At 45.5% G+C, this 23,822-nt stretch overlaps 5 protein-coding genes across 5 annotated transcripts; 3 read left to right on the top strand and 2 right to left on the bottom strand.

The window, feature by feature from the left end:
* Positions 1 to 3,459: 3,459 nt before the first annotated feature.
* Positions 3,460 to 8,194, top strand: N7520_004293 (pleiotropic drug resistance family ABC transporter; the record flags this gene model as incomplete). The annotated part of the gene is given in 10 exon segments (XM_057138227.1): positions 3,460 to 4,168; positions 4,229 to 4,541; positions 4,608 to 4,832; positions 4,886 to 5,516; positions 5,533 to 5,774; positions 5,824 to 6,397; positions 6,416 to 6,512; positions 6,572 to 7,155; positions 7,209 to 7,592; positions 7,646 to 8,194. The coding sequence occupies 10 exon segments, from the start codon at positions 3,460 to 3,462 to the stop codon at positions 8,192 to 8,194; spliced, it is 4,308 nt and encodes a 1,435-aa protein (XP_056996434.1).
* A 3,529-nt stretch (positions 8,195 to 11,723) lies between these two features.
* On the top strand, positions 11,724 to 13,494 carry N7520_004294 (extracellular lipase; the record flags this gene model as incomplete). The annotated part of the gene is made up of 2 exons (XM_057138228.1): positions 11,724 to 13,275; positions 13,340 to 13,494. The coding sequence occupies 2 exons, from the start codon at positions 11,724 to 11,726 to the stop codon at positions 13,492 to 13,494; spliced, it is 1,707 nt and encodes a 568-aa protein (XP_056996435.1).
* Positions 13,495 to 15,008: 1,514 nt separating this feature from the next.
* On the bottom strand, positions 15,009 to 16,801 carry N7520_004295 (uncharacterized protein; the record flags this gene model as incomplete). The annotated part of the gene is made up of 6 exons (XM_057138229.1): positions 15,009 to 15,297; positions 15,382 to 15,783; positions 15,848 to 16,150; positions 16,226 to 16,340; positions 16,405 to 16,548; positions 16,603 to 16,801. 6 exons carry the CDS (start codon positions 16,799 to 16,801, stop codon positions 15,009 to 15,011), a joined length of 1,452 nt encoding a protein of 483 aa, XP_056996436.1.
* Positions 16,802 to 17,423: 622 nt separating this feature from the next.
* N7520_004296 (NAD(P)-dependent alcohol dehydrogenase) lies at positions 17,424 to 18,665 on the top strand (the record flags this gene model as incomplete). The annotated part of the gene is made up of 3 exons (XM_057138230.1): positions 17,424 to 17,616; positions 17,684 to 18,459; positions 18,516 to 18,665. 3 exons carry the CDS (start codon positions 17,424 to 17,426, stop codon positions 18,663 to 18,665), a joined length of 1,119 nt encoding a protein of 372 aa, XP_056996437.1.
* Positions 18,666 to 20,510: 1,845 nt separating this feature from the next.
* Positions 20,511 to 23,134, bottom strand: N7520_004297 (uncharacterized protein; the record flags this gene model as incomplete). The annotated part of the gene is made up of 3 exons (XM_057138231.1): positions 20,511 to 21,764; positions 21,817 to 22,536; positions 22,601 to 23,134. The coding sequence occupies 3 exons, from the start codon at positions 23,132 to 23,134 to the stop codon at positions 20,511 to 20,513; spliced, it is 2,508 nt and encodes an 835-aa protein (XP_056996438.1).
* Positions 23,135 to 23,822: the final 688 nt, after the last annotated feature.

Raw genomic sequence — 23,822 nt, forward strand, 5'->3', positions numbered from 1 at the left:
CTGAATCTTCACTCAATTTAGCGGAGGTTGCACTAATGCTAGATCAATTGTATTCGCAGCTCTCACTGGCTTGTGGCTTTCACGGCTCGCGATTGGAATCGGGACCACCGGGATGGATGCCCGATGACAAAGCACTCTACATCCGATGCCATCCCTTCTCCTCTATCCGAGCGCCTTTATTTCCGATCCTCTGCTATCAGGCCCCATGTCTCATGCGAGTGAATTCAAAGCTGTTGGCAAAGAATGTCAGTCCCTGCGAATCTCAGTATGAAAGCTTCCATGCCAATTCCCCTTCGACCCACTGACTCAGCCAGCAAAATCCCGGCGGCGAATCTCCAAAGCTTGCGCAACCTGCAGGTTTCGAAAGACCCGCTGTGATGGAGAGCTACCCTGCGGCTTTTGTCGATTACGCGATATTCAATGTTCATATCGAAAAATAAATCGTATTCGGAACGGCGTTTCATTGAGCACCCAGTCCCCCTCAGAGTCTACGTCAGACTCACCCGCCGACCAAGACCCAATGATCGAGACAGACCCATCAAGGTCATCCGTTGCAAAACGTCTCCAAAGTGAAATAGTTCATCCTATCATTACCGCAACCCAGACTGGGCTTTCCACAGAAGTTTCTCAACTATACTATGGCGCATGCTCTCATTTTTCAAGCCTCCAACAGATACATCGAAGCGTCACAATTGATTCGGATCAAGCACAGTTATCCGCTGGTGCTGGAGATGATTGGCAAGCAGGTTTAGATGTATACGGGCACTGTGAGTTGTTCTTCGGATCCTCCCGTAATTTGAATGGAACACGATTACCTGGAGTGGACGGAGAGCTCGCTTTCCTTTCGTACGATTTAGCTCAGCGCTTCCTCCTATGCTATTTACGCGGTATTCATCAGGTTTTCCCATTTTGGTCCCCGAAAGACCTCGAAGGAATGTTGGACGGTCTCTATGGCAAAATACCAAACTTGAAGCTCCAACAAACTAATCGTATCATAATTCTGATATGTTTGGCCATCGGTGCTACCTCAACTGAGCATTCCCACTGGGCTGAAGCATTGTACGAACGCTCCCAATCGGAGAGTGATATCCGCAGTGACATTGTCAATTTATCTACTGTTCAGACTCAATTGCTACTCATAAGTGTTCCCTCCAGACCAACAAAATGGTCTCTCGACGGTCTGAATGCTTATTCTATGATACAGTCACTATCAAATTGTCTCTGGTCGACCAAATTTGTCCTATCTCCAACTCGGATCCGCGGCACGTTTGGCTTTTGCGGCCGGTATGCATAGGGACATTGACCATCCGTCCCACTCTATACCCCCGGGCGCTGCAGCTGAGCGCTCCGAAGAACGGCGAGTCACATTTTGGAGCATGGCCTTTTTCGAACGGCATGTTTTGCTCCTAATTGCAAGTTAAATGAAGCTTGCTTACCTTCGATATCTAGTTGGACCTCTTACTCCATGGGTCGGCCCAATGCAGTTAGTGCTAGTGACAGCTCATGTCCTCACCCTGAACGCCAGCCATTCATCTCAATTCTGGCACAGCTATCTGAAATTATGCTGAGATCAAAGAACGATATCTATGGCCATCAAAAGATATCTCTACCGTGTTTATGGAAGAGTGCTCAAAGTATCTTCAATGACCTGCAGGGTTTTACTACCAGAGTGCAAGATGTTATGAATTTCGATCTGAACAGCGATCCCTGCCTTCCGGGCGTTGACATCAAACATGTTTACTTGATTAATTGTAGGTCACTACCACACCTTATTGTTCATGTCTAATGTCTTAGTCTACAACCACACCGTTTTAACTACATTCAAGCCATTCTTAACGATCTATAGATCATGGCAAAAGAACCGTCACGTGGAGGAAAATAGCTCCCAGCTAGCTTTCCAGTCGGACTCATGGCTCAATGTAGCATGTCGTGTTACTGTTAAAGCTGCTGTACGCCTTATCAGTTTTACGTCAGATGCTTATCGTATCAGTCCAGAAGTGAGAGTAAGTTGAGTTGCAACTACCTGTCGATGCTCTGATATGGCACTGAATGTCTCCGAAATAATGATTTGAATACTGACCCTCATTCAGACGCAACGATATTTCTGCTGGTATATCGTGAACGCATGTTTTTTACTTCTGGAAGACATTCTACGTGATTCAAATACTAAATCTTCCCATCTCCAGCTCATCGACCAAGCTATGGGTTTCCTGTTGGCGTTACCTCATGCAGATGTCGTCTCACGCATGATGTTGGTTATCTCTCGACTGCGACAAAAAGTTGTGGAGCAGCCGGAAGATCCAGAAACAGGACCCCAAATAGCTCGTGATGACTATGTGCGGCCTCCGCACAGTAGACAACCCGGATTGTCTCCCCAGTCCACTCAGTTGGCAGCATTTCAGCCGGCAGTTTCCTCAAAATCCGATTCAGACATGACAGGGAGATTCGACTTACATGACATAAAAAGTTTCTTGGCTGCAGAGAACAATTTGGACTTCGATTTCGATGTGCTTGCCGCAGATTTCGGAACTTTGTTTGATTTTAGTACGATGGACTTCAGCGACATGGAAAATATCTTGGACACCGGGACGGATCGGAGCTACTAGAATCAGTTCAATCTATAAATGAAGTGATGTGCATCTACGGCAATAGTGAAATCAAGACCAATCAATTTACCGAAGCCGACTTGAAAACCCAAATAACGCTATGAGATATCGGCATCGGATATATCATTTCCGACAGCGCAAAACTGCATCGGCAATATCCGCAAAACCCGATACCCAACGCGGAGCTATTGAATCCCTTGATCGGTAAAAGCGAATCAGGAACTCGACAATAGGGTTCTTTTCACACTACGTATTTATCTCCCCACACGGGCCGGACTACGGGAGCAGACAGTAGAGTAAACAGCCCTCATTACATTGGAACATGTTGGGTGCAGTTTTTGCAAGTACACGGCGTATTTCGCGCAGCAAGTAGGCAGTGCACGAAAGTGATCGTTTGCTTGGATGAAAATATGGTTTCTAGAGATTAATATTAACGTCATCCTCAGCATATTTGGTCGACGCAGCCGATGTTATATCCGATATCCACTCGGCAATCATTTTGCCATCGGACAGACTAGGCCAGCCGGCCAGGCAGTTCTGTTTAAAAGCAACTGGATCGCACTCGTCCTCTATTTGAATATATATGCTACTAACTTGGCATTGATTTCGCTCAACTGGTGTGAGCTATTCGCTAGCAAGATAGGGGGTCCAAAACTTCCTACCTCTATCTACGGAAACATCTCACTTCCCAAAAGGAAAAAAAGATATGACGATGGAACGAGATTCGGGATTTTTGCCCGCTGGTAAGCATCCAAAGTCTTCGCCAGCGAATACATATTTCGTTCTTGACGCACGAGTAATGGAAATTAATCAACATGCAGACGGAGACGGGAACCATGTTCACCCAGGATCAATGCCTCAGCCACTAGAAGCAGGAAGTCATGCTTCAAACGAAAGCATCAGTGTTGAAACCTCTTCTACAACCGAGGAAGAAAATGACGCTGCCTTTGATCTGGCTGAGTTCCTCCAACAGGGCATTCTGGAGCGGCGCAGCACTGCAGGGGGCGCTGCAAAGGGGCTGGGGGCCTGCTTTGAGAATCTTACAGTCAAAGGCACGACAAGTTCGAGCTCTCAAGTCAGAACTGTGCCTACTGCAATCCTTGGAACCTTTGGACCCGACCTGTACCATATCGTCACTGACATGATACCTGCCTTGAGGATTGGATCAAGTCTTACGCGCGACCTGATTCACGATATTTCCGGAACTGTGAACGCCGGAGAGATGATGCTGGTCCTCGGACGACCGGGAGCGGGGTGTTCAACGTTCTTAAAGTCGATTGCGAACGACCGAGCAAGCTATGCCGCGGTTCAAGGAGAGGTGCATTACGGTCTTCTATCAGCAGAACAACAAGGAAAGTACTACCGTGGAGAAGTGGTGTACAATGAGGAAGACGATTGTCACTTCCCAACTCTGACGGTCTCACAAACCCTGCAATTTGCGCTGGAAAATAAGACGAGGAAGCGGGATCGATGGAGCATACCGACTATACTTGGATCATTTCTTGAACTGCTTGGAATGCCACACGTGAAAGAGACTGTTGTTGGAAATGAATTTGTTCGAGGTGATTGATACCCTTTTTTATTCCCGTGCATAGCGCATTGACAGATTTGGAATATCGCAGGTGTTTCTGGGGGTGAGAGAAAACGTGTTAGTATTGCAGAGACCATGGCAACAAAGGCATCTGTGGTGTGCTGGGACAACTCAACTCGTGGCCTAGATGCAAATACCGCGCTGGAGTTTGCTCGTGCTTTACGGACAATGACGGATATCAGTCATCGAACAACCATGGTGACATTGTATCAAGCTGGAGAATCCCTGTACCAGCTTATGGACAAGGTGTTACTTATCGAGGAAGGTCGAATGCTCTATCAAGGACCCGCTTCAGAAGCCAAGGCATACTTTGAAGATTTGGGATTCCTATGCCACCCAAGACAGTGAGAACGGAAAATTCCTCTCCTAAATTTTGACGCTAATCAAGTGTCTTCTCTTCCATATTTCAGGACAACAGCAGATTTCTTGACATCGGTCTGCGAGGCGAGTGCTCGGCAATTTCAACCTGGTCGAGAACAATCTACACCAAAAACGGTCGCAGAATTGGAAAAAGCCTTCAGGGCCAGCTCCCATTATAAAAGGGTTCTTGAAAACGTCGAGGCGTACAAAATGATGACCAAAGAGACGCAAACAGAGCATCACGACAGATTTGAGAAAACCGTCCATTCTTGTAAGTTTGTTGATTCTGCTGTTTTCTCCAATGGCTAACACAAGTGATAGCAAAAAGCAAGACTGTTTCTAAGCGATCGGTATACACTGTTTCATTCCTGAAGCAAGTTTTAACCTGCACCAAGCGTGAGGCATGGCTAGTTTGGGGTGACAAAGCGTCACTTGCAACTAAAATCTTCACCATTGTGGCAAACAGTCTCATCGTCGGCTCCCTGTTTTACGGAAAACCTCCAGACACCAGCTCCGCCTTCACCAAAGGCAGTACTGCTTTTTTCTCTATTGTTTTTCTTGGTTGGCTACAAATGACTGAACTGATGCCTGCAGTCTCCGGTCGACCAATCATCAATCGTCATACTCAGTATGCGTTTTATCGACCTTCTGCAGTGGTTATTGCCAGAGTGCTCCTGGACCTCTTACTTGTTCTCCCAATGACGATTTTGTTTGGAATAGTTGTCTATTTCCTAGCCCAGCTAGACGTTGAGGCGGGGAAATTTTTTATCTACTTGTTATTTGTTTACTCTGCGACCATCTGCCTGACAGCTCTCTACCGCATGTTTGCAGCGCTTTCGCCTACTATCGATGATGCAGTCAGATTTGGCGGCACCGGTAAGTTCTTGCGGGATCTTTTACCCTGGTTTAGAACTTTGACTCACTCCTACAGCATTGAACATTATGATAGTCTACTCTGGGTATGTTATATCAAAGCCGGATCTCATCAAAAATTCGATTTGGTTTGGCTGGCTATATTATCTCAATCCTATAGCCTATGGCTTTGAGGCTCTCTTGACAAATGAACTATCCAATCGTGAGATGGAGTGTTCAGAGGCAGATTTGGTGCCTCGGGGTCCCAACACGTCTCAAGAGTACCAAGGGTGCAGTCTGCCTGGATCTCGCATTGGCAGCACCGAAGTTTCAGGTGCTGATTATTTGGCTTCCTCGTTGTCCTAGTATGTCTCCAGAGCCCATCTCATACGATCAAACCTGATATTGGTTTAGTTCACGAAAACACCTATGGCCTGCCTTTGGGGTCGTCATTGCTTACACCGTCCTATACATTCTGATCACGGCCATTGCAACCGAAACTTTCAAGTTCAGTGGAAATGGAGGCGGGGCTCTCGTTTTTAAGAGCAAAGGCCGGGCAAGCGTGCAACAGCCTTCCCTGAAGGATGCAGATCTGGAAGCATCTGAAAAATCCCCAGAGCCCACGGTTTCGAAGACTGAGCGCATCTTCAATTTTGAAGATGTAACATATGAGGTGCCGTATGGAGGTGGAACCCGAAGGCTTCTCAACGGCATTACTGGCTATGTGAAGCCCGGTAGCATGATAGCCTTGATGGGATCTTCGGGCGCTGGTAAGACCACTTTGCTCAATACCCTTGCCCAAAGGCAGAAAACTGGCGTCGTTACTGGTAAGATGCTAGTCAACGGATCGCCTCTTCCATCCGATTTCAAGAGAATGGCTGGATTTTGTGAACAAATGGACCTACACGACGAATCATCAACGATCCTTGAGGCATTCGAATTCTCGGCCCTTCTACGCCAAGGAAGGGATGTCTCTACATCGGAAAAAGTGAATTACGCTAGGAAGATACTTAATCTCTTAGAATTGGCTGATATTCAGGATGCTCTCATCTCATCCTTAACGGTTGAGCAGAAGAAAAGAGTCACTATCGGAGTCGAACTAGGTTTGTTGTCTCGTGGGGCAATTATTCCAAATAATCAACTAACCATCGACTCTTTACAGCTGCTAAGCCGGACCTCCTGCTTTTCCTTGATGAGCCTACCAGCGGTCTTGACAGTCAAGCAGCTGGATCAATTGTTCGATTCCTGAGGAAGCTCTGTGATGATGGACAAGCAATTATCTGCACGATTCACCAGCCATCATCACAGCTACTTGAGCAGTTTGACGGGATTCTTGCACTTGGTCCGGGAGGGAATACTCTGTACAATGGACCCGTTGGCCAGAATGGGTCAGTTGTGGTGCAATATTTCGCTGAAAGAGGCTTTCCTTGTCCACCAGCAAAGAATGTTGCTGAGTTCGTTCTGGAAACGGCAATGCAGCCTTCTTTGTTGAATGGCAAGTTGATCCACTGGGGCGATGAATGGAGGAAGTCAGACGAAGCAAGCCGTATTCGAAAGGAAATCGAAACATTCAGTGTTTCGCAGCCTCCTGTCGTGACACAACAATCCAATTTCGATTATGCAATGCCTACAGCCTATCAGAGCTGGCTGCTTACCCGTCGACTGTTTATTCAATACTGGCGGGATCCATCATACTACTATAGCAGACTCTTCGTCAACGTGATTTTGGGGATCTTTAACGGATTTGTAAGTTGACCCCTAGACATGCCTAAACTGCGAAAACTATTGTTGACCGTCAGACATTCTGGCAACTCGGATCATCCGTAGCAAGTATGCAGAACCGCATGTTTACCGTCGCTCTGATTGCTCTGATCCCCCCTGTCATCGTCAACAGTGTGGTTCCCAAATTCTACCAGAATCGTGCGTTGTGGGAGACTCGAGAGCTGCCCAGTCGTATTTATGGGTATATGGCTTTTTGCACAGCTAACATAGTCTGCGAAATTCCGATCGCTATTATCTCTGGTACTATTTACTGGCTGCTTTGGTATTTTCCAGTCGGCTTTTCGTCCTCACCTTCAACTGCCGGCTATGTCTATTTGATGACGATTATGTTTTCGTTGTTTCAAGCCAGTTGGGGTCAATGGATTTGTGCTTTTGCTCCTTCATACGCCGTTGTATCAAATGTAAGTCGACAGCACTTTCCCACTGATTGAGACAACGATCTAACACCCCTCAGCTGCTTCCATTCTTCTTTGTGATGGTGAATCTTTTCAATGGAGTTTTCGTCCCTTACAATGATTTCCCCGTGTTTTGGAAATATTGGATGTACTACGTCAATCCTATCATGTGGTGGATTCGTGGAGTACTTTCTGCCACCCTTCCTGGAAGCCCAGTTAAATGTACTGACTCGGAGCTCGCCAATTTCAACCCACCACCAGGCATGACTTGCGCAGAGTATGCCGGTAACTTTGTCTCCGAAATTGTAAAGGCGGGATACCTTGCCTCACCTAACGCCACCTTTGACTGTGGATACTGTCCATACAAAGATGGACAAGAATACATGGAGACGCTCAATGTCAAAGTGGGGGAAAAGTGGAAGTGTTTTGGAATTTTCCTTGCTTTCACGATCGTCAATTGGGTCCTTGTTTACTTTTTAATCTACACCGTACGGATTCGTCGATGGACTTTCGCAATGGGCTTGGTCTTCGGCTACATTCAAGGCCTTTGGCGATTTGGGTGCCGTGTGTTCAATAAACCTGAAAAAAACGACAGATCGGTGGTATGAGGCGATAATGATAAGGTGATGAAGTCTTAGTGAGGCTCTGGCACGAAGAGCAGTGGTGTTCAATGCTAGCTCATGAGAATGCCCGAATGGGTAGGAGAGCTCTTCTTCATGGACCTGCATTCTGTTAGATTGCTACCTAGGAGTGTTTTTCTTTCTGCTTAAGCGTCGGACGCAATGCTGCATGCAGCCTTGTTACTCTTTTAGAATAGAGAATTCTATTCAACTTGCTTCAGAATTTGCACAGCCTTCTATTTCTCGAGAAATTCAAAATTAAAGGTTCAAAATATTTTGATGGGTGATATGGTTTTGTATCTCTACAACTAAGGCGAAAGATATGCTTCCGGTGCCAACGATTTGGGCGCTTCGCATGGTAATACAAGAAAACGCCTCGATCGTTAAAAGCAAACCTAAGCATAATATAGTTCAATATGATGAAATCGGGTCCTAGGGTAGAAGAGCTCATCAACGACCACTAGGGCTAGGATCCAAATGTACTCCTGACCTAAGAACCATCTATCACCGCCTATCAAATTCATGTTAACCACAGCGCCTGGCGGCTATACTGACTGACCAGCGAGATTCAAATAGGTTGGTCTCACAGCCTGATACATGTCAATTGATAGATCTCAACTTTGTTCCACCTACAGATCGCGTGCGACCACCCGGACGTCTCGGCTCTCAAAATTTGGACAACCGACTCTCAATTTCTTATCTTTCCAGTATAGTCTTATACGTTCCGCTATTCATGCCGACTGAGAAGTCAGCCAAGCCAATACTCAAGGCAATCCAGAACACACTCACAGCTAATACCCCCAAAAAAAAATCAAAAGACAATAAGCGTCATGCTGTCAGGGTATTTCAACCGTCATCCATCATTCGATGTTGGGCGGAAACTATATCTCACTGCGATTTATTGAAGACACAAGCGATTTGATTAACCTTTCAGAAGCGCATGGCCTACAACGCTGCGTTCCAGGGGGGAATAGCGACTTTTAGACCATTTAACGACCTACGGAAGGGCGCCACTATCGACCAGACGGTAAATACCTATCCAGACCTACTCGTCGAATACAATCTTTACCCCGAAAGCTATGGGTCAGATCACCACGCAACGTACTCTAAATAGGATTTAAGAGCTCAGCGCCAGCCTAACGCTAAGTTAAAGAAAGCCTACAATCATGCGGACTGGTGCAACATCGCCGAAGACGTACATCGGCAATAAGGCCTATGAAAGGAGATAAAAACGAGACGAACGCTAGACAAGACAATCAAGAAGCTTGTAGAGGTAACGGCCATGACAATAGATATTTATGCTCATAACTAACGACCAGCAGCGTATTTCAAATGCTGGTTCTCTCCAGCCCTTAAGAATAAGTAGACCAAGATTGACTAATTTTAACAGATATAACAAGAAAGCTATACAGAACTCAGCCGATATAACGCATATTCTATAGCCCGCTTTTAAGAGAGATATATCAAGGACTCACTAAGAGGTCACTTTTGGACACACAGAATCGAACCAGTTCCCAGGAAAGGAAGTACACAGGGATGCTCACTACCCGCACCATTTATAGCCTCCGACTCGCCATCACAACATATACTCGTTATCACGACAGGACAGTACCATTTGGGCTAGAAATAGCCGCCCGACCACATAAACCAATTCTACGCCAAGACAATATAGTATACCCAGCACCAACACGTGACACATCTAGTATACAGGAAGTTATACAAAAGGGATCACTAGAAGGGAACCATACAGTATACCCAATAGGGTACCACTGAATATATAGGATAGTCATGTGAGGATACTTATCAAAATATATATATTTAGTCTTCACGTTCATTCTCACATTGCTGCTTGAGACTCAATAGTTCATTCACCTATTAATTTCGTACAAGATAAATCCCTGATCAGAAGAGGTATCCTTAGTCTCTGTAACGCTTATTATAGATCCTTGGTATAGCTTGACTGAGCAAACGTACCTAGCGCATCCTACTGAGTCTATCTTACAGACCTGAGCCCATATAAGGCCTAACGATAACGCAACGGTACGGTTACAGATCGACGACTCAAGGCTTGAGCATCACCTTAGCAAGCAGAACCCATAGCGAACGATACTCACTATGACCAGTTAGCGTTGCGTAATAAAAGGCCTCTGTTCATGGCGGATAATGGATAGGGTTCTTTGTCCGTGAACAGGCCCGTGCCGAAGTCTAACTAATGATACCTGATCAGTCAATTCGACCTCAGCGACCTCAATATTAGCGGGTAAAGATGAGGTGTTAATACGGAGGCCATAGAGGAACCGAAGGGGAGCACCTGAGCTAGTGATGGCTTTGACGATCTTGGAACTAGCCCATTCCCGGTGACTGTATACTGCAATGCGATTGAAGGGCATCTTCCCCATAATAAGATTACTTATGTTGATCTAAGTCAGTCAATGGAAGCCGATTCGGCACCTCTGGAAATAAAAAGCCAGCTTGGGCGCGCCTAGAGTATTTGAATATCGGCAATAAAGGATTGGCGCCAATTGTACTTTGTTGGCATTGATTTCTTCGACGTGTGCGTCATTGGACTATCCTTCGATTGGGCATGAAGGCAAGAGTGAAGACAAAATTCCTTGATTTGCTCATACTGCCGATGAGTTAGGCGCTGCGGGTCTAATGCAAACACAGCAAACTGCCGAAACATCTTGTCGTTATAAATGGCATCTTGCATTTTAGTACTGGCAGACCCACAAACGTGGGGCTCTGCTCACAAAGAGACAATTAATAAGCAAGGCGAAGTGGACGCTACTCCTGTTTGGCATTCGTCGGCTGTTTCCAAACATACCAAGAGATAAGCTTGTGGGTCCCAAACTCGCCAAGACGCGGTAAGTGTTTGCACGTTTCGCATGCCCTGATTCCGCGGGTCACCATGCCTTGGCATGTTTGACGACTTTCATATTGTGGGTCCAATGTGACGACTCTTAGATCTCTCAGAGGGTTGGCACGACGATGCCAAGAGACGATTACAGTAAGTAGAAGAATTTACTCTTTCTTCATGTCAAAATTAAGAAGTAGAATAGTTTCTCATCTGCTTTAATCATTAAAATAGTATTATCGTTCACCCTTCAATTCCTTGCAAAGTAGTGCTTCGGACGACTTAGCCTTAGTTCTCTTTATTGCTTGGCTGTTTGAGCTTAGAAACTTCAAAGTTTGTTATTGATCCCAATGTTTTACTCATGATTAACTGCTGTCTAATTCCCGCTAAACACCGTCACTTTATCAGGAGGTAGAATATCGTTTTATACTTACAATGCGCCTGTTCTGGTATAATCATTTCAAAGATTACCAAGACCAATCTGAGGATTAGAAATCGCAGGATTGATATTACTGAGCAGTCAATCAAGTTTCATCCCGGAGAACATCCGCGCTATTCCGATGCGTCCGTTCTAAACGACCGTAGCGCCCCAGTTCTTAGGGTATATATTTACTGTGACTATTACTTCTCTGGGAGATTAAACCCAATTTTCTCCTATCCAACATGCAGCTTCTACTTACAGCTGTGACTGTGCTTCTGGTTGCTCCCGAAGTTCAAGCTGGAACCCAGCATCAAATTTCGGGACCAACTGTTCGCATCCGGAACGGAACGATTGTTGGCAAATATGTCGAGTCCCACGACCAAGATCTTTTCTTGGGAATTCCTTTTGCGCAACCCCCGATCGGAGACTTTCGTTTTAATGCACCTCAATCGGTGAATGAGACCTGGAAAACCCCTTTGAATGCGACTGCATATGGCCCCCACTGTATCAATTACTTGCTGGGCTTGCCAATGGATCCCGCCGACCTCGCCACCAGGTATCCTCAGAACGAGGACTGCCTGACGATCAATGTTGTCCGCCCAGCAGGAATGAATCCAAGCGCGCATCTTCCCGTGTTGACCTATATTTTCGGAGGCGGTTTCCAAGAAGGAGGCTCCGGCGATGCCAGATACAATGCCTCCGCTCTAGTTGAGAAGTCCGTTCAAATTGGCCAACCGTCAATTGTGGTAACCATGAACTACCGTCTTCAGGGATGGGGCTTCTTAGCCGGGAATGAGGTTCGCAGTAAAGGTCTCCTGAATCTTGGTTTACAGGACCAGCGACTGGCTCTCCAGTGGATCCAAGAAAATATTGAAGCCTTCGGGGGAGACCACCGGAGAGTCACCATCCAAGGAGAATCCGCCGGTGCTGCTTCGGTGGGCTTTCACCTTTTAGCCAATGGAGGACGAGATGAGGGCCTTTTCAATGCTGCAATCTGTCAGAGTGGCGGACCCTACTACTTTGGCAGCTTTGCGCCAGATATTCAGTCCGAGAAAACCTATGAAAGCGTTGTCAGGGCAACAAATTGTACAGATGCGAACGATACGTTGAAATGTCTTCGCGATGCGCCTTTTGACGCATTGAATACCGCGTTTAACAGTCACTCATTCCTTCCGGTTATAGATGGAACCATCATCCCCGAATATACCTCTACCGCTCTTGCCAATGGCCGGTTTGTGAAGGTTCCTCTGCTCATCGGTGCCAATACAGATGAAGGTAAGGTCTTTGCCGGCATGGGCGTCAATACCACTGAAGAGCTCGCTGAATACATTGCACAATACTCATATGTTCATGCCACCAACAAAGAAACCATTCGTGATCTGCTGAAAGCGTATCCTGAGCCGGGCACCAACTCCATCCATGGTCAGTCGGATGATACCCTTCCAGTTTCTGCACCCTATGGAGCTCAGTTTTTGCGCACCGCCAGATATACCGGAGATGCATTGTTCATTGCCGGGAGGCGCTACGCGTGCGAAGTCTGGACTCAACATGGCCTCCCTTGCTATAGCTATCGCTTTAACACGATTCCTGGAGCCACCAATCCTCTCTACCTTGGTGCCACTCATTATGAGGAAGTAGCATTTGTTTTCAATAATGTGCTGGGACAGGGAATGCCATCAAATGCTTTTAACGTTCAGCCCGTCGCACGCGAAGACAGCTATAAGCAGCTGGGGGACATTATGAGCCGGATGTGGATGAGCTTTGCCGCGACGCAGTCTCCCAATAACCACCGGGGTAAGCTTCCCCACGTGTTTATCTAATCGTCAAGAGATTATTGCTAATATACGTGTTTCAAAAGTGAAATCATTCCAGACTGTCTGGCCCGCGTACAACTTGAAGAACCCCCAGAACATGGTGTTCGATGGAAACGCCACGAGCTTTGTGGAGAACGATGATTGGCGTACCAACGCAATCAAGTTGATTGTCGAAAGATCCCTGAATTTCTCTCGTTAAGTTTCCGCTTTAACACCCCTAGATCGCCTATTCTGCCTCGTTTTCGATGGCCAAGACAAGAATAGCTTGAATTGGAAAATTCACCGATCACGCACGCTGAATAATCTAGAAAATATCAGAGCTCAAAGGAGAAAACTGTGTTGTCATAGGGAGTCAGTTCTTTTATTTTGTTGAATTTTTTTTTCCGTAATCGCTACCGACATTCAGATTCCACTGTCGCAGTTCAATATGAGTAGATACAAATACGAAATGAATAGTTGAGTTTGTATATATCTCAATTCACCCTTTCGAGTTGTGGTTTAGAGAAGCTGGCAGGGTTGGCGGAAAGCCGATGTTTCCGGGACAGATCCGAACCCACCGCCACATCGTCAAATCTTCGGATCAGGGAACTTATGCCACACAATGAAATGGATCAAGAGGTTCAATTTGGACGTTTTATACAAAGACGTCATTTTGATATTGTAACTGAGAGAGAGAACTCTAGAGCCTCTTACTTCCATCACATCTGTACCAACTTCAATGAAATCACTAGAAACGATGGCTGCACCCAAGGAAGAACTTCCAAGTCGCAGTGATCGGCGGTGGTATTTCAGGAGTGATTCCGGTGGTTAATCTAAACCACCGGAACAGCCCTGTGACACCCTACGAGCAAGCGCCTATATTTGGTGAGTTGGGGGCGCGCCGGCGTGTCCTTTTAGTAGAGAGGGCACCTGAGAGTTTTTCTCCGGCCTGATTACCTGATATTGCTAAGATCATTTGTTAAATTTCTAAGGGAGCAATAGAGACCATATATACACGATGAAGACTAAGTTGATATCGGTCTGACCTAGTTCCTCATGTAGCCCTGGAGATCGTGCAAGTTATTTCCGATGATGCGGTTTTGTTCTTGATTTGCACCAAGTCTCATGTCACAAAAAATGTTTCAATCACCTGACCATAATCACTAAATATCACCTTCCCATCGAGAATGAATTCTGATCCAAGCTACTCTGGATGGGCTGCTGAAGTGATATCCGGTAATCCTAAAGCCTGTTTTTTTTAAGTATCGATATACTATCAAGGCAAATATTCCAGTATGTATCTAACACCAGTGCATGAATATGTGAGATATAGAATGCGATTTCTTCTAAAGCTTCATTCAGTTTGCATAATTGGGGTGGATTGTTCTTTTGCTTTACTAAAGATGAGACAATTTTCATGTGAATTTAAACCCAAGAAGTAAACCGAATTTCAATGCTATCGTTCAGAACCCATATTTTCGGGGAGGGTGTTTCGGTGATTCATTTCATTCGAGGACTTCGTTCTTAGAGAAGAATGATGATGCATATTGAAGAACCCTCATCATATCGATTTATAGAGAGCCCAATTACGATATTCAATCTGAATTATTCACGGACCAGTCCTTTCGCTGTGTTTTGCTATCCAAACCGAATATTGCAAAGGGGTAGGGCAGTAGATGATACATGCTGGAACATGAAGTTTCCTGTCTAAAATCGAAGCATCTAATTTTTTACTCAGTCCAGGGAGACAAAGATGGATTTAGCCTCGGTCCAAGAATCTAGCCCCTCTTGGCCCAGCTCTCGACCTGTCCCCGAGCCCTTGAAACCGCCAAGAGGAAGATCCTGGCAATAATACGGCGAAGAACAATTGACTGCAACAGACCCAGCTTCGAAGTCCTTGGCGATCCGAATTGCCCGGTTCAAGTCCCGTGTGAAAACGCTAGCGTAGAGACCAAATTCTGAATCATTGGCTCGTTCCAGGGCATCAGCTTCATTTTTGAAGCGGTTGATACATGAGACCGCCCTGTAAACAGATGATGTTAGTGCCTGATCACTGTGTATAATCATCCAGAATATTTCATATTTCCCAAAGAAAGGAGAGACTCACCCGAAAATTTCCTCTTTCATCATTGGATTTTCTTCCGGCACATCGATGAATACTCGGGGTGACACGAAATTTCCCTGGGAAGGAACCACGTGATCGTCAAGTATCACTTTCAAGTTTTCAATTTTCGCCCTGTCCAAGAATGTTCGAATGTTTTGAACTTGCTTGCTGTCTGCCTGGGGACCGAAGTTGGTCTCAGGGTCCAATGGATCTCCTGCCTTGTTAGAGATTGCCTGGATTTCCTTCAGATAGAGCTGAGTAAACTCCTGCGCAATTGACTCCTGGACATAGATTCGCGAGGAAGCCATACATACTTGACCAGAGTTGAAAACGATAGAGAACGCGGCTGCCTTTGCGGCCTTCTCGAGATTGGCATCCTCGAATATAAGCAAAGGACTCTTTCCACTGTAACAAACAGTCAACAAACTGTTTGTTTATTTGGAAGACATCGAGGTCAGTTGTGGCTTACCCAAGTTCGAGTGTACACGACTTCAGGTTCGACTCGGCAGCGGCCTTCTGAATCAGCTTTCCCGTCATTGAGCTGCCAGTGAAAGCAATCTTCCGGATGATCGGGTGACGTGCAATTGCATCTCCACAAGGAAGGCCAAATCCAGATAAAAAGTTCAGCACGCCAGGAGGAAAACCAGCTTCATGAGCTAGACGTGCAAATAGTAAACAAGTGAGCGGGGCTTTCTCTGAGGACTTCACAATAAGGGTATTTCCTGCAATCAACGAGGGGCCGACTTTGAAGCAGAGCATAATCAAAGGTACGCTGCGGATAAAATCTGGGGTCAGCCATCCATGGTCCTTGAGTATTAGTTAAACTTTGTCTCGAGATCTATCTTACTTCCATGGAATGATTGCGGCGGTAACACCGTAGGGTTGACGGAGAGAGAGATTCAAATGGTTCTGGGACGTAAGAGATGTCACACCATGCACATCAAGGGCCTTTCCGGCATAATCTTCGGACTAATCAGTTACGGTTTATATTTCGAAATCGAAATAACGACCAAAAGGTGCACTCACAACGCAATGTTGCCGTTCCCATTGTCGAATCCATGTATTGCGACACAGGTTTGCCCATTGACAGAGCCTCCAGCCGTGCAAACTCGGAGATGTTTTGGTCCACAAGGTCAGCAAGACGAAGCATAAGTCTTCTTCTTTCAGAGCCTATACTACATGATTAATTTTTAGAAGAAGACATGTTGGGAGGCTTGTTCTGACCATCAAGTGAGGACCACTTCGGGAAGGCTGCTTTGGCGCTATTGACAGCACGATCGACATCTGCTGCCTTTGCCTCTGAGACTTCAGCAGTTATGTCGTTGGTCCAAGGGTTGAATAATTTGAAGGTGGATCCATCCAAGGAAGGTACAAACTCGCCATTAATAAAATGACGAGTTTCGATCGATGAGGGAACAGACATCTTGACCTTCTTTGTTTTTTGCAGTTAACAGGATGATTGACTGGGGGTACATTGATCGAAAGATTTAACTTATATAGCTTTTACTGTCGTCATATAACCGAGTCTGACATAGAATTGAAATTTTCGGATATGGTGGGGTTCCGATCGGAACCCTTTCGGATAAACCAATAATTGTGGGGCTCCACGGGGTGGTGTTGAATCTCTTCCCCAGGTGGGTCAATGGTGGAACTCAAAAAGGCGGAGGTTGAGTTACTACGAAGGCAAGAGAGGAGATCTCTTCTCTGCTACTGCTACGATGAAGAATTGCACAAGTTAACTCAAGTTACCACTGCTGGTAAATTCTGCCGGAGCGTACCTCGAGCCCATAATGTTACGCTTAGCTAACTTCAGTCCAATGCGCTATTTGTTCTAATTAATGCCCCAGATATATGCCACACGGTCATCAAAGAGTTTCCGAACGGAACCTGCTTCGGATATCGAACCTTGCGGAGTAGCGTCATTCCGGTGAATCACGATGACGAACTTTGAGGGTAAGTGGGGATCCATAGAGAGGTACTAAAGGCTACATTTCTATTTTCTTTTTTTTTGTCCATACCAACTACTCCATTCATACTTTTCCATAATGTATCACAAGACTAGCGCACTTGTTGTCCATTCCGCTGGAGTCAAGCCCAAGCTCCTGGAAATCGTTCTAGATTCGCTGCAGGCCAACGAGCTGAAAGTTCAGATATACGCGACCGGTGTTTGCCATACAGATTTGGCATGTATGGAGGGGCATATTCCAGTTCAGTTTCCCAATGTATTTGGCCATGAAGGTACGTTCTAGATGATCTAAGAAATGAAATACCTTGCGATGAAGTGATATTGAATGTCTCCGAACAGGTGCTGGAGTGGTACTAGAAACAGGAAGCGACGTCACAGATGTACAGGTCGGCGACAAAGTCCTGCTCAGCTACAATTTCTGTGGCGAATGCACTCAATGTAGCGTACATTACCCGGCCTACTGCGAAAAGCTGATGCAGCTGAACTTCAGCGGAGAACGACTAGATGGCTCTAGCACGATGCATCTGCCCGATGAAGAACACCTGTTCTCTAATTTCTTCGGCCAGAGCTCTTTTTCAAAGATCGCAGTGGTAAACAAGTCATCAGTCGTACGTGTTCCTCCGACCACAGATCTCCAGCTATACGCTCCGCTAGGATGTGGAATGCAAACTGGAGCCGGTGCAATCTTGAATACCCTCAACGTGAGAACTGGTAGTTCCGTGGTGGTTTTCGGAACTGGCTGTGTTGGTCTCGCTGCGGTGATGGCCGCCACAATCCGGGGAGCTCGAATCATTGTTGCCGTGGATCTCCATCCTGAAAGACTGGATTTGGCCCGGGAGCTGGGTGCTACCCATACCTTCCGGGGAGATGATCCCCACATCCGAAAATATATCACTGAGCTATGTGGATCTTCGCGGGGCGCAGACTTTGCCCTTGATTGCTCCGGTGCCATCCCCGTAATAGAGACTATGATTGCGACTCTTGGAATTCGCGGGAAAGCTACTAGTGTCGGGGCGCCAGCTCCTGGGAGGAAGGTCGAAGTGGACGTTTTCTCGCATCTCACAATGGGTCGTCAATATCTTGGCTGCCACCAGGGTGACAGTGTGGCAAGAGAGGTATTTCAAGCCTTGATTTCAGCCACCTTTTGCGTGTGGACTAATATGACAAATAGATGATTCCCTACCTCATTGAGAAACACAAAGAGGGTAAATTCCCATTGGAAAAGTTGATCAAGGTCTATGATTTCAACGACTTCTTGCAGGCATTCCATGACATGAATGAAGGTCTGGTCTTGAAACCTGTGCTGCGATGGACTTCATAGTGAAAATTATGATGAATTCTAGGTCCACGAAAGATATAGAGGAACTTGATGTGCTTGGTTGCCTTCGTATTATATAGTACTATTGAAAGTCTTTGTTATTTCTAAGAACAGCTAGTGGTTGCCGGCTTATGGTAGAGCTTCTAGCATCTATGTCGTCCTGAGAGACGTCGAAATAGGCCTCCTTATTTGTAAGGTCCTCACATTTGGCGCACGCATATTCACGTTTTGACTGCTGATTCTTCATCACCGCAACGGGCGATTAAAGGGAGTGGTTTTATTGGGGTTGCCTCACAATGCCTGTAGCCTCACCATGTCTGTAGCCTCACGTGATATCTACACCGACATTTCCGAGGGCCTCTTCCTCCTATAACTGCCTCACGAGAGTCAGTTGATGGCCTCTGCGGGTAGCTCGTCAACTCTCAGGTAGTTAAGTGTTAATTTTGTGTTTCACGTCCTTCCCTACGGCAACAGCACCGATAAGCCTTAACTATATCTCTCTCCACTATGATATTTAGCCAGTCTAGCAGTGTCACTAGTCTGTGCCATAACCCGCAAATGGGTAGGTAAAGTCAACCCGCAACCCGAACCCGCAAAACCCATGGGTTGGTCAAGTCAACCCGCAACCCGCCCCATGCGGGTTGCGGGTTCGGGTGCGGGTTACCCACGCTAGCCCATCTTTGCATAATTTTTTAACACTATACCTAAAAAGGATAGATAAATCCAATTTTTTATGTAATAAACCACTTTTATGTACAGTTTTATACATAAATTTCTATGTTTGTCCTGTTTGACGACCCATTGGGTAACCCATAAACCCGCGCGGGTTTCCCATCAGAACCCGCAACCCGCATGCGGGTTAGACAGACCGACCCAAAACCCGACCCATAGGGAGGATGGGGCGGGTTCGGGTGCGGGTTTCTGCGGGTTACGGCATAGCCTAAGTGTTACTCCTGCCCCGCTCGACTCCGCTTAGCTACCGGCCCATATTTAGGAGACTATGGGTGCGGCAGACTGTGCCAGTTGGTTAGGGTAGATATAGAAAGATAGGGCTAGACGCCTTGAATTAGATGTAGCAGAGACCGATCTACGCCGCAGAAGACCTTATATGGACCTATAAGATAACGATAATCTCGAAGAAAACCGTGAGCCTCCCCCTAAGGTCAAATCACTTATCGACATATTTCTGGGTATCTCCGCCGCCCTTCTTATCTAGGCTTCTATAAAACCCAATAGACCCCAAACCCAACCCTACCCAACCGCACTTTGGGTTAGGTTTTGGGTCTAGCCCTCGGACCTAACCCAATATATGGGGCCCTAATGGGGCCCCAAAAAGGTCAAAACATTATAAACATACCAAGTCTGGGCATGTACATAATTTATGCGTTTTAAAGCTATAAAATTACGTATTTCTAGACTGCGGCAACATCCTCAATATCCACGGACATCCGCATATCCTCTCCGCAAATTGCGGATATGGTATGTCACGTAATATCCGCAATCCTCAATTTTGCGGATATGGTATACCACCTAATATCCTCTGGATATTTGAGGATATCCAATGGATATCAAACCAGCCAAACACGCCTAGCCTCGTGACTTTTTTGAGCGTGTATAAATTATGCGGTTTCTTGTGTATTTTTGAAGTAATCTTCGTGTAATCATCATTTTAAAGATTTCAATCTGGTAAACATGATTCTGTCATTTCTAATCAATACTTAATACTAACTACCTTAAATCAATCTGAAATCCATCAGGTAACCTAGGTTGCTTCCGAATTCGCCCCGACCGTCCCTGCATGCCCTCATCTATTGGCATTTCTGGAAGGTCATCGTCATCGTCATCAAATCATTCGGATGATCGTTTCTTTGATCGTTTGCGCTGCAGTTGCTTACTTTGATCATTATTCTTCCCACTACCCAAATCATCATCGCAGCTCTCTATCTGTTGTGTATCCTCTATGCTAGGCTCTTGATCCTCCTCTTCGTTATCACTAATTGGCTCAAGTGTTTCAAGCTGGGGCATTGGTTTCCAAGCTTGATCTAACAACGCAGCTTCTCCAATGGATAGATACTCCTTGATAACCTCTATCTCCTTCTGCTCAACGTCAAAGTTAGTGGCGAATTGATGAAGCATCAGTCCTCGGATGGTACTTGGTTTCAATTGCCCGCGACGATAGTGGCACATATCGCGAGCGCAATTAAATAATCGCTCAACGCCTGCGCCACTAGCTGGGATTGAGAGATTATCCCGTGCTATCCTCGCAAGAATAGGAAACTCATGCTCATGGTCTTTCCAGAATGCTCTAGGCTTCTGACCCTCGATCCCGCGGGCAAGATACCTCGCAATCTCATCATCTTCGGGCTTTGAGAGCCTATGCTGTGGCTGGCTCTGAGAAGCACAAGCAGCATCAAGATCACCATAATCATCATCCAGGGCCTCTTTAGTGGTATCTTGTAAGACTGTATTGTTTGAATCATGGTGAAGTGTCTCTTTATATCGATCAAACTCTCGCTTAAGAACTCCATGATAGTGATCAACATAGTTAATTTCACCTTGCCAGTCTGATGATGCAAAATATCGAAGTTTTTTTGATGGGCAAAGGATTGTCGCGAGTGCATAGACATCACCATATGATTCATAATCGGTCGCAGTGTAGTACTTTGAGAGCTTCCGTTTAGCAGTCTGAAGAGCTTCGAGCATGTGCTTCTTCCAGACAACACCTTTATTCTTCAACTTACTCTCAGCTTCATCAAGATGAGAGAAAAGCTTGTTGTAAATACTATAGATGTTATGTGTAGTAACATCCTTAGTCTTAGACAACATATTTGTGAAGTCGAAGAAAGGCTTTGTGAGAAGAAGAAGGTATTCAATCTGTCGCCACTCTTCTTGATCAAGTTTGAAGTGAAGATACTGATGGTCTATACAATACTGATCATAGAATGGTTGTAGCCTTTTGGCCCGATTCAGCATGATAAAGGTCGAGTTCCATCGGGTTTGGACATCTTGAACAGGAACTAAACGAGGCTCCTTAGTTTGTAGAGCCATAAATGCCTCCCGGCGTTGTGGGCTTGCATTGATGAAGACCGCAAGACCTCGGATCTAAAACTCTTTTATCAGAATAAACTACAAGCCTTAGGGAGATAGAACTTGCCTTCTTTAAGGTATCTGCAATTTGCCGAGTTGAGCTAGATCTTTTGGTCTGAAATGAATGGGTCCGCTCATCAGACCACTCTAGTTCAATCTCTTTGTTAGGTGGTGTCACCTTTAGCTTCCCAAGAAGCTCATTCAAGCTTAATTGAATCACATGCGCAATACATGGAACTCGGAAAATCAAGGTATCTGATTGGCTTTGCGACTGGATAGTCTCTTGGATGTTCATCATCAAGGTATTGTTATTCGTTGCATTATCTGTTGTCACAGATAACACACGATCAGTGATTCCATGATCAGTTAGAAGCTGGATTACGGTCTTGCTCAGATTTTCACCAGTATGAGATCCATGAAGATGCTCAAACCCAAGAAGAACTTCACAGTAATTCCAGTCCTGATCAAGGAAGTAACCTGTGATGGCCATGAAAGCTTGCTGAAATGGCGATGTCCAGCAATCAAGCGCTAGTGAGAGGCGACTCCCATCTGGAAGCCTTTTCAGAACCCCCTTCTGGTCACTTCTGACTGCAGATTCAAGATAACGTCGTATGCTTCGCGCGGATGGTATATCGATCTTGCTGTGGGCTTGTTGAATAATCTCTACTAGATCTTTGAATTGGGTGTGTTCAACGATTCGGAAGGGTAGGTGAGCTGTAGAAATGAAGTCTAGTATCGCTTTCACCAGACGCTCCTGGGAGAAGGGTTGGTGTCTAGGGATAGTTGGCTTTGGGATAGTTATTAAGATTAGCAAGAGAGATATTAGGGGTCTTGATGAAAGAGAAATATACCATATGTTTGAGTAGCTGATCGATCCTCTGGGTAACTGGCTTCCGAGTACAAGTGCCTGCCTTAATATGTGCATTCATTGGCGATGACCCAGCACGGCGATAGCTTGGATGAACAAGGGTACAGAGACATGATGTACACATAACCTTTGGCTTGCCAGTCTTCTCATGTGCAACCTGATTGAAATTATCCCAGACACTTGATGTCTTTTTCCCATCCCAACGGATCGAGTCTTGTATTTCGGGCGCTGATCCAGACTCTGTATTTAGCCGCCACGTTATAAAGCGCTTACGAGATCCATCCATCTCGCTACCAGGCTCGGAGGAATAGAGGACCCAGTACTGTTGAAGAGGGAGGCCAACACGCGTAAGCGAGAGGGGCGCAATCGGAAATGAAATTCGGGACGTGGATGTCAATGAAGCCTGACTGCCAATGAGCTCAGAAATATCATCTGAATAAAGGAGGTCGGTATTCAGACCTAGATCTGAATCGGCGCAGAAGGAAAATTGGGACTGAGATGCCTGTGAGTAAGACATATTGTACTTGATCACTATACAAGAGAAAGAAAGGGAGAAACGTACATATAGGACGAGCTGAAAATATCAGGGTTATGGCAATAAGCTGCAACTCGTAAGTTGCGGGGTGCGTTTTCGACATATCTCTTACTTTTAATGACGATGATTGGCTATTACTAATCACCAGTGAGGATAATTGAGGATATATCGCGGATATCCGCATGGATATCCTTGGATATCCTCGACCTTACTATCATACTCACTAAGTCCGCTGTCCACAACATTAGAGCTTCCGACCGGTATTTCTTAGAGGGATATATTTAAAAACTTAATTTACTTAAAAGATAGGCTTAGGAAACTAATTTAAAGCTAGGCTAGTTAAATTTGACCAAGAAATGGTGAGTTTAGTCATATGTACATCGTTTAGCTAAAAGATCCTACACTTACTGCCTTGAATAAATATATATTTCCATGGTAAAGTAAAGTGGAATTACAAAAAATCATGTATATCCCCCAATCTACTTCAAAAATCAAATTGCTGCTATAAGTAATAATAAAATGAATATAAATTGCTTAATACAAATATATTTCTTAATATTTCATGAGGAATTAGGATAAATAAGGCTAGTAGTATGGTCAGGACCAAACCTGTGTATCTTTTGTTCTGAAAAATAAATTAATCAGCTGGATAAGAGGCACATGACTACCC

This window comes from Penicillium odoratum, assembly GCF_028828045.1.
Source record: "Penicillium odoratum strain IBT 22623 chromosome Unknown utg000004l_segment0_segment0, whole genome shotgun sequence".
Classification (NCBI taxonomy): Eukaryota; Fungi; Ascomycota; class Eurotiomycetes; order Eurotiales; family Aspergillaceae; genus Penicillium; species Penicillium odoratum.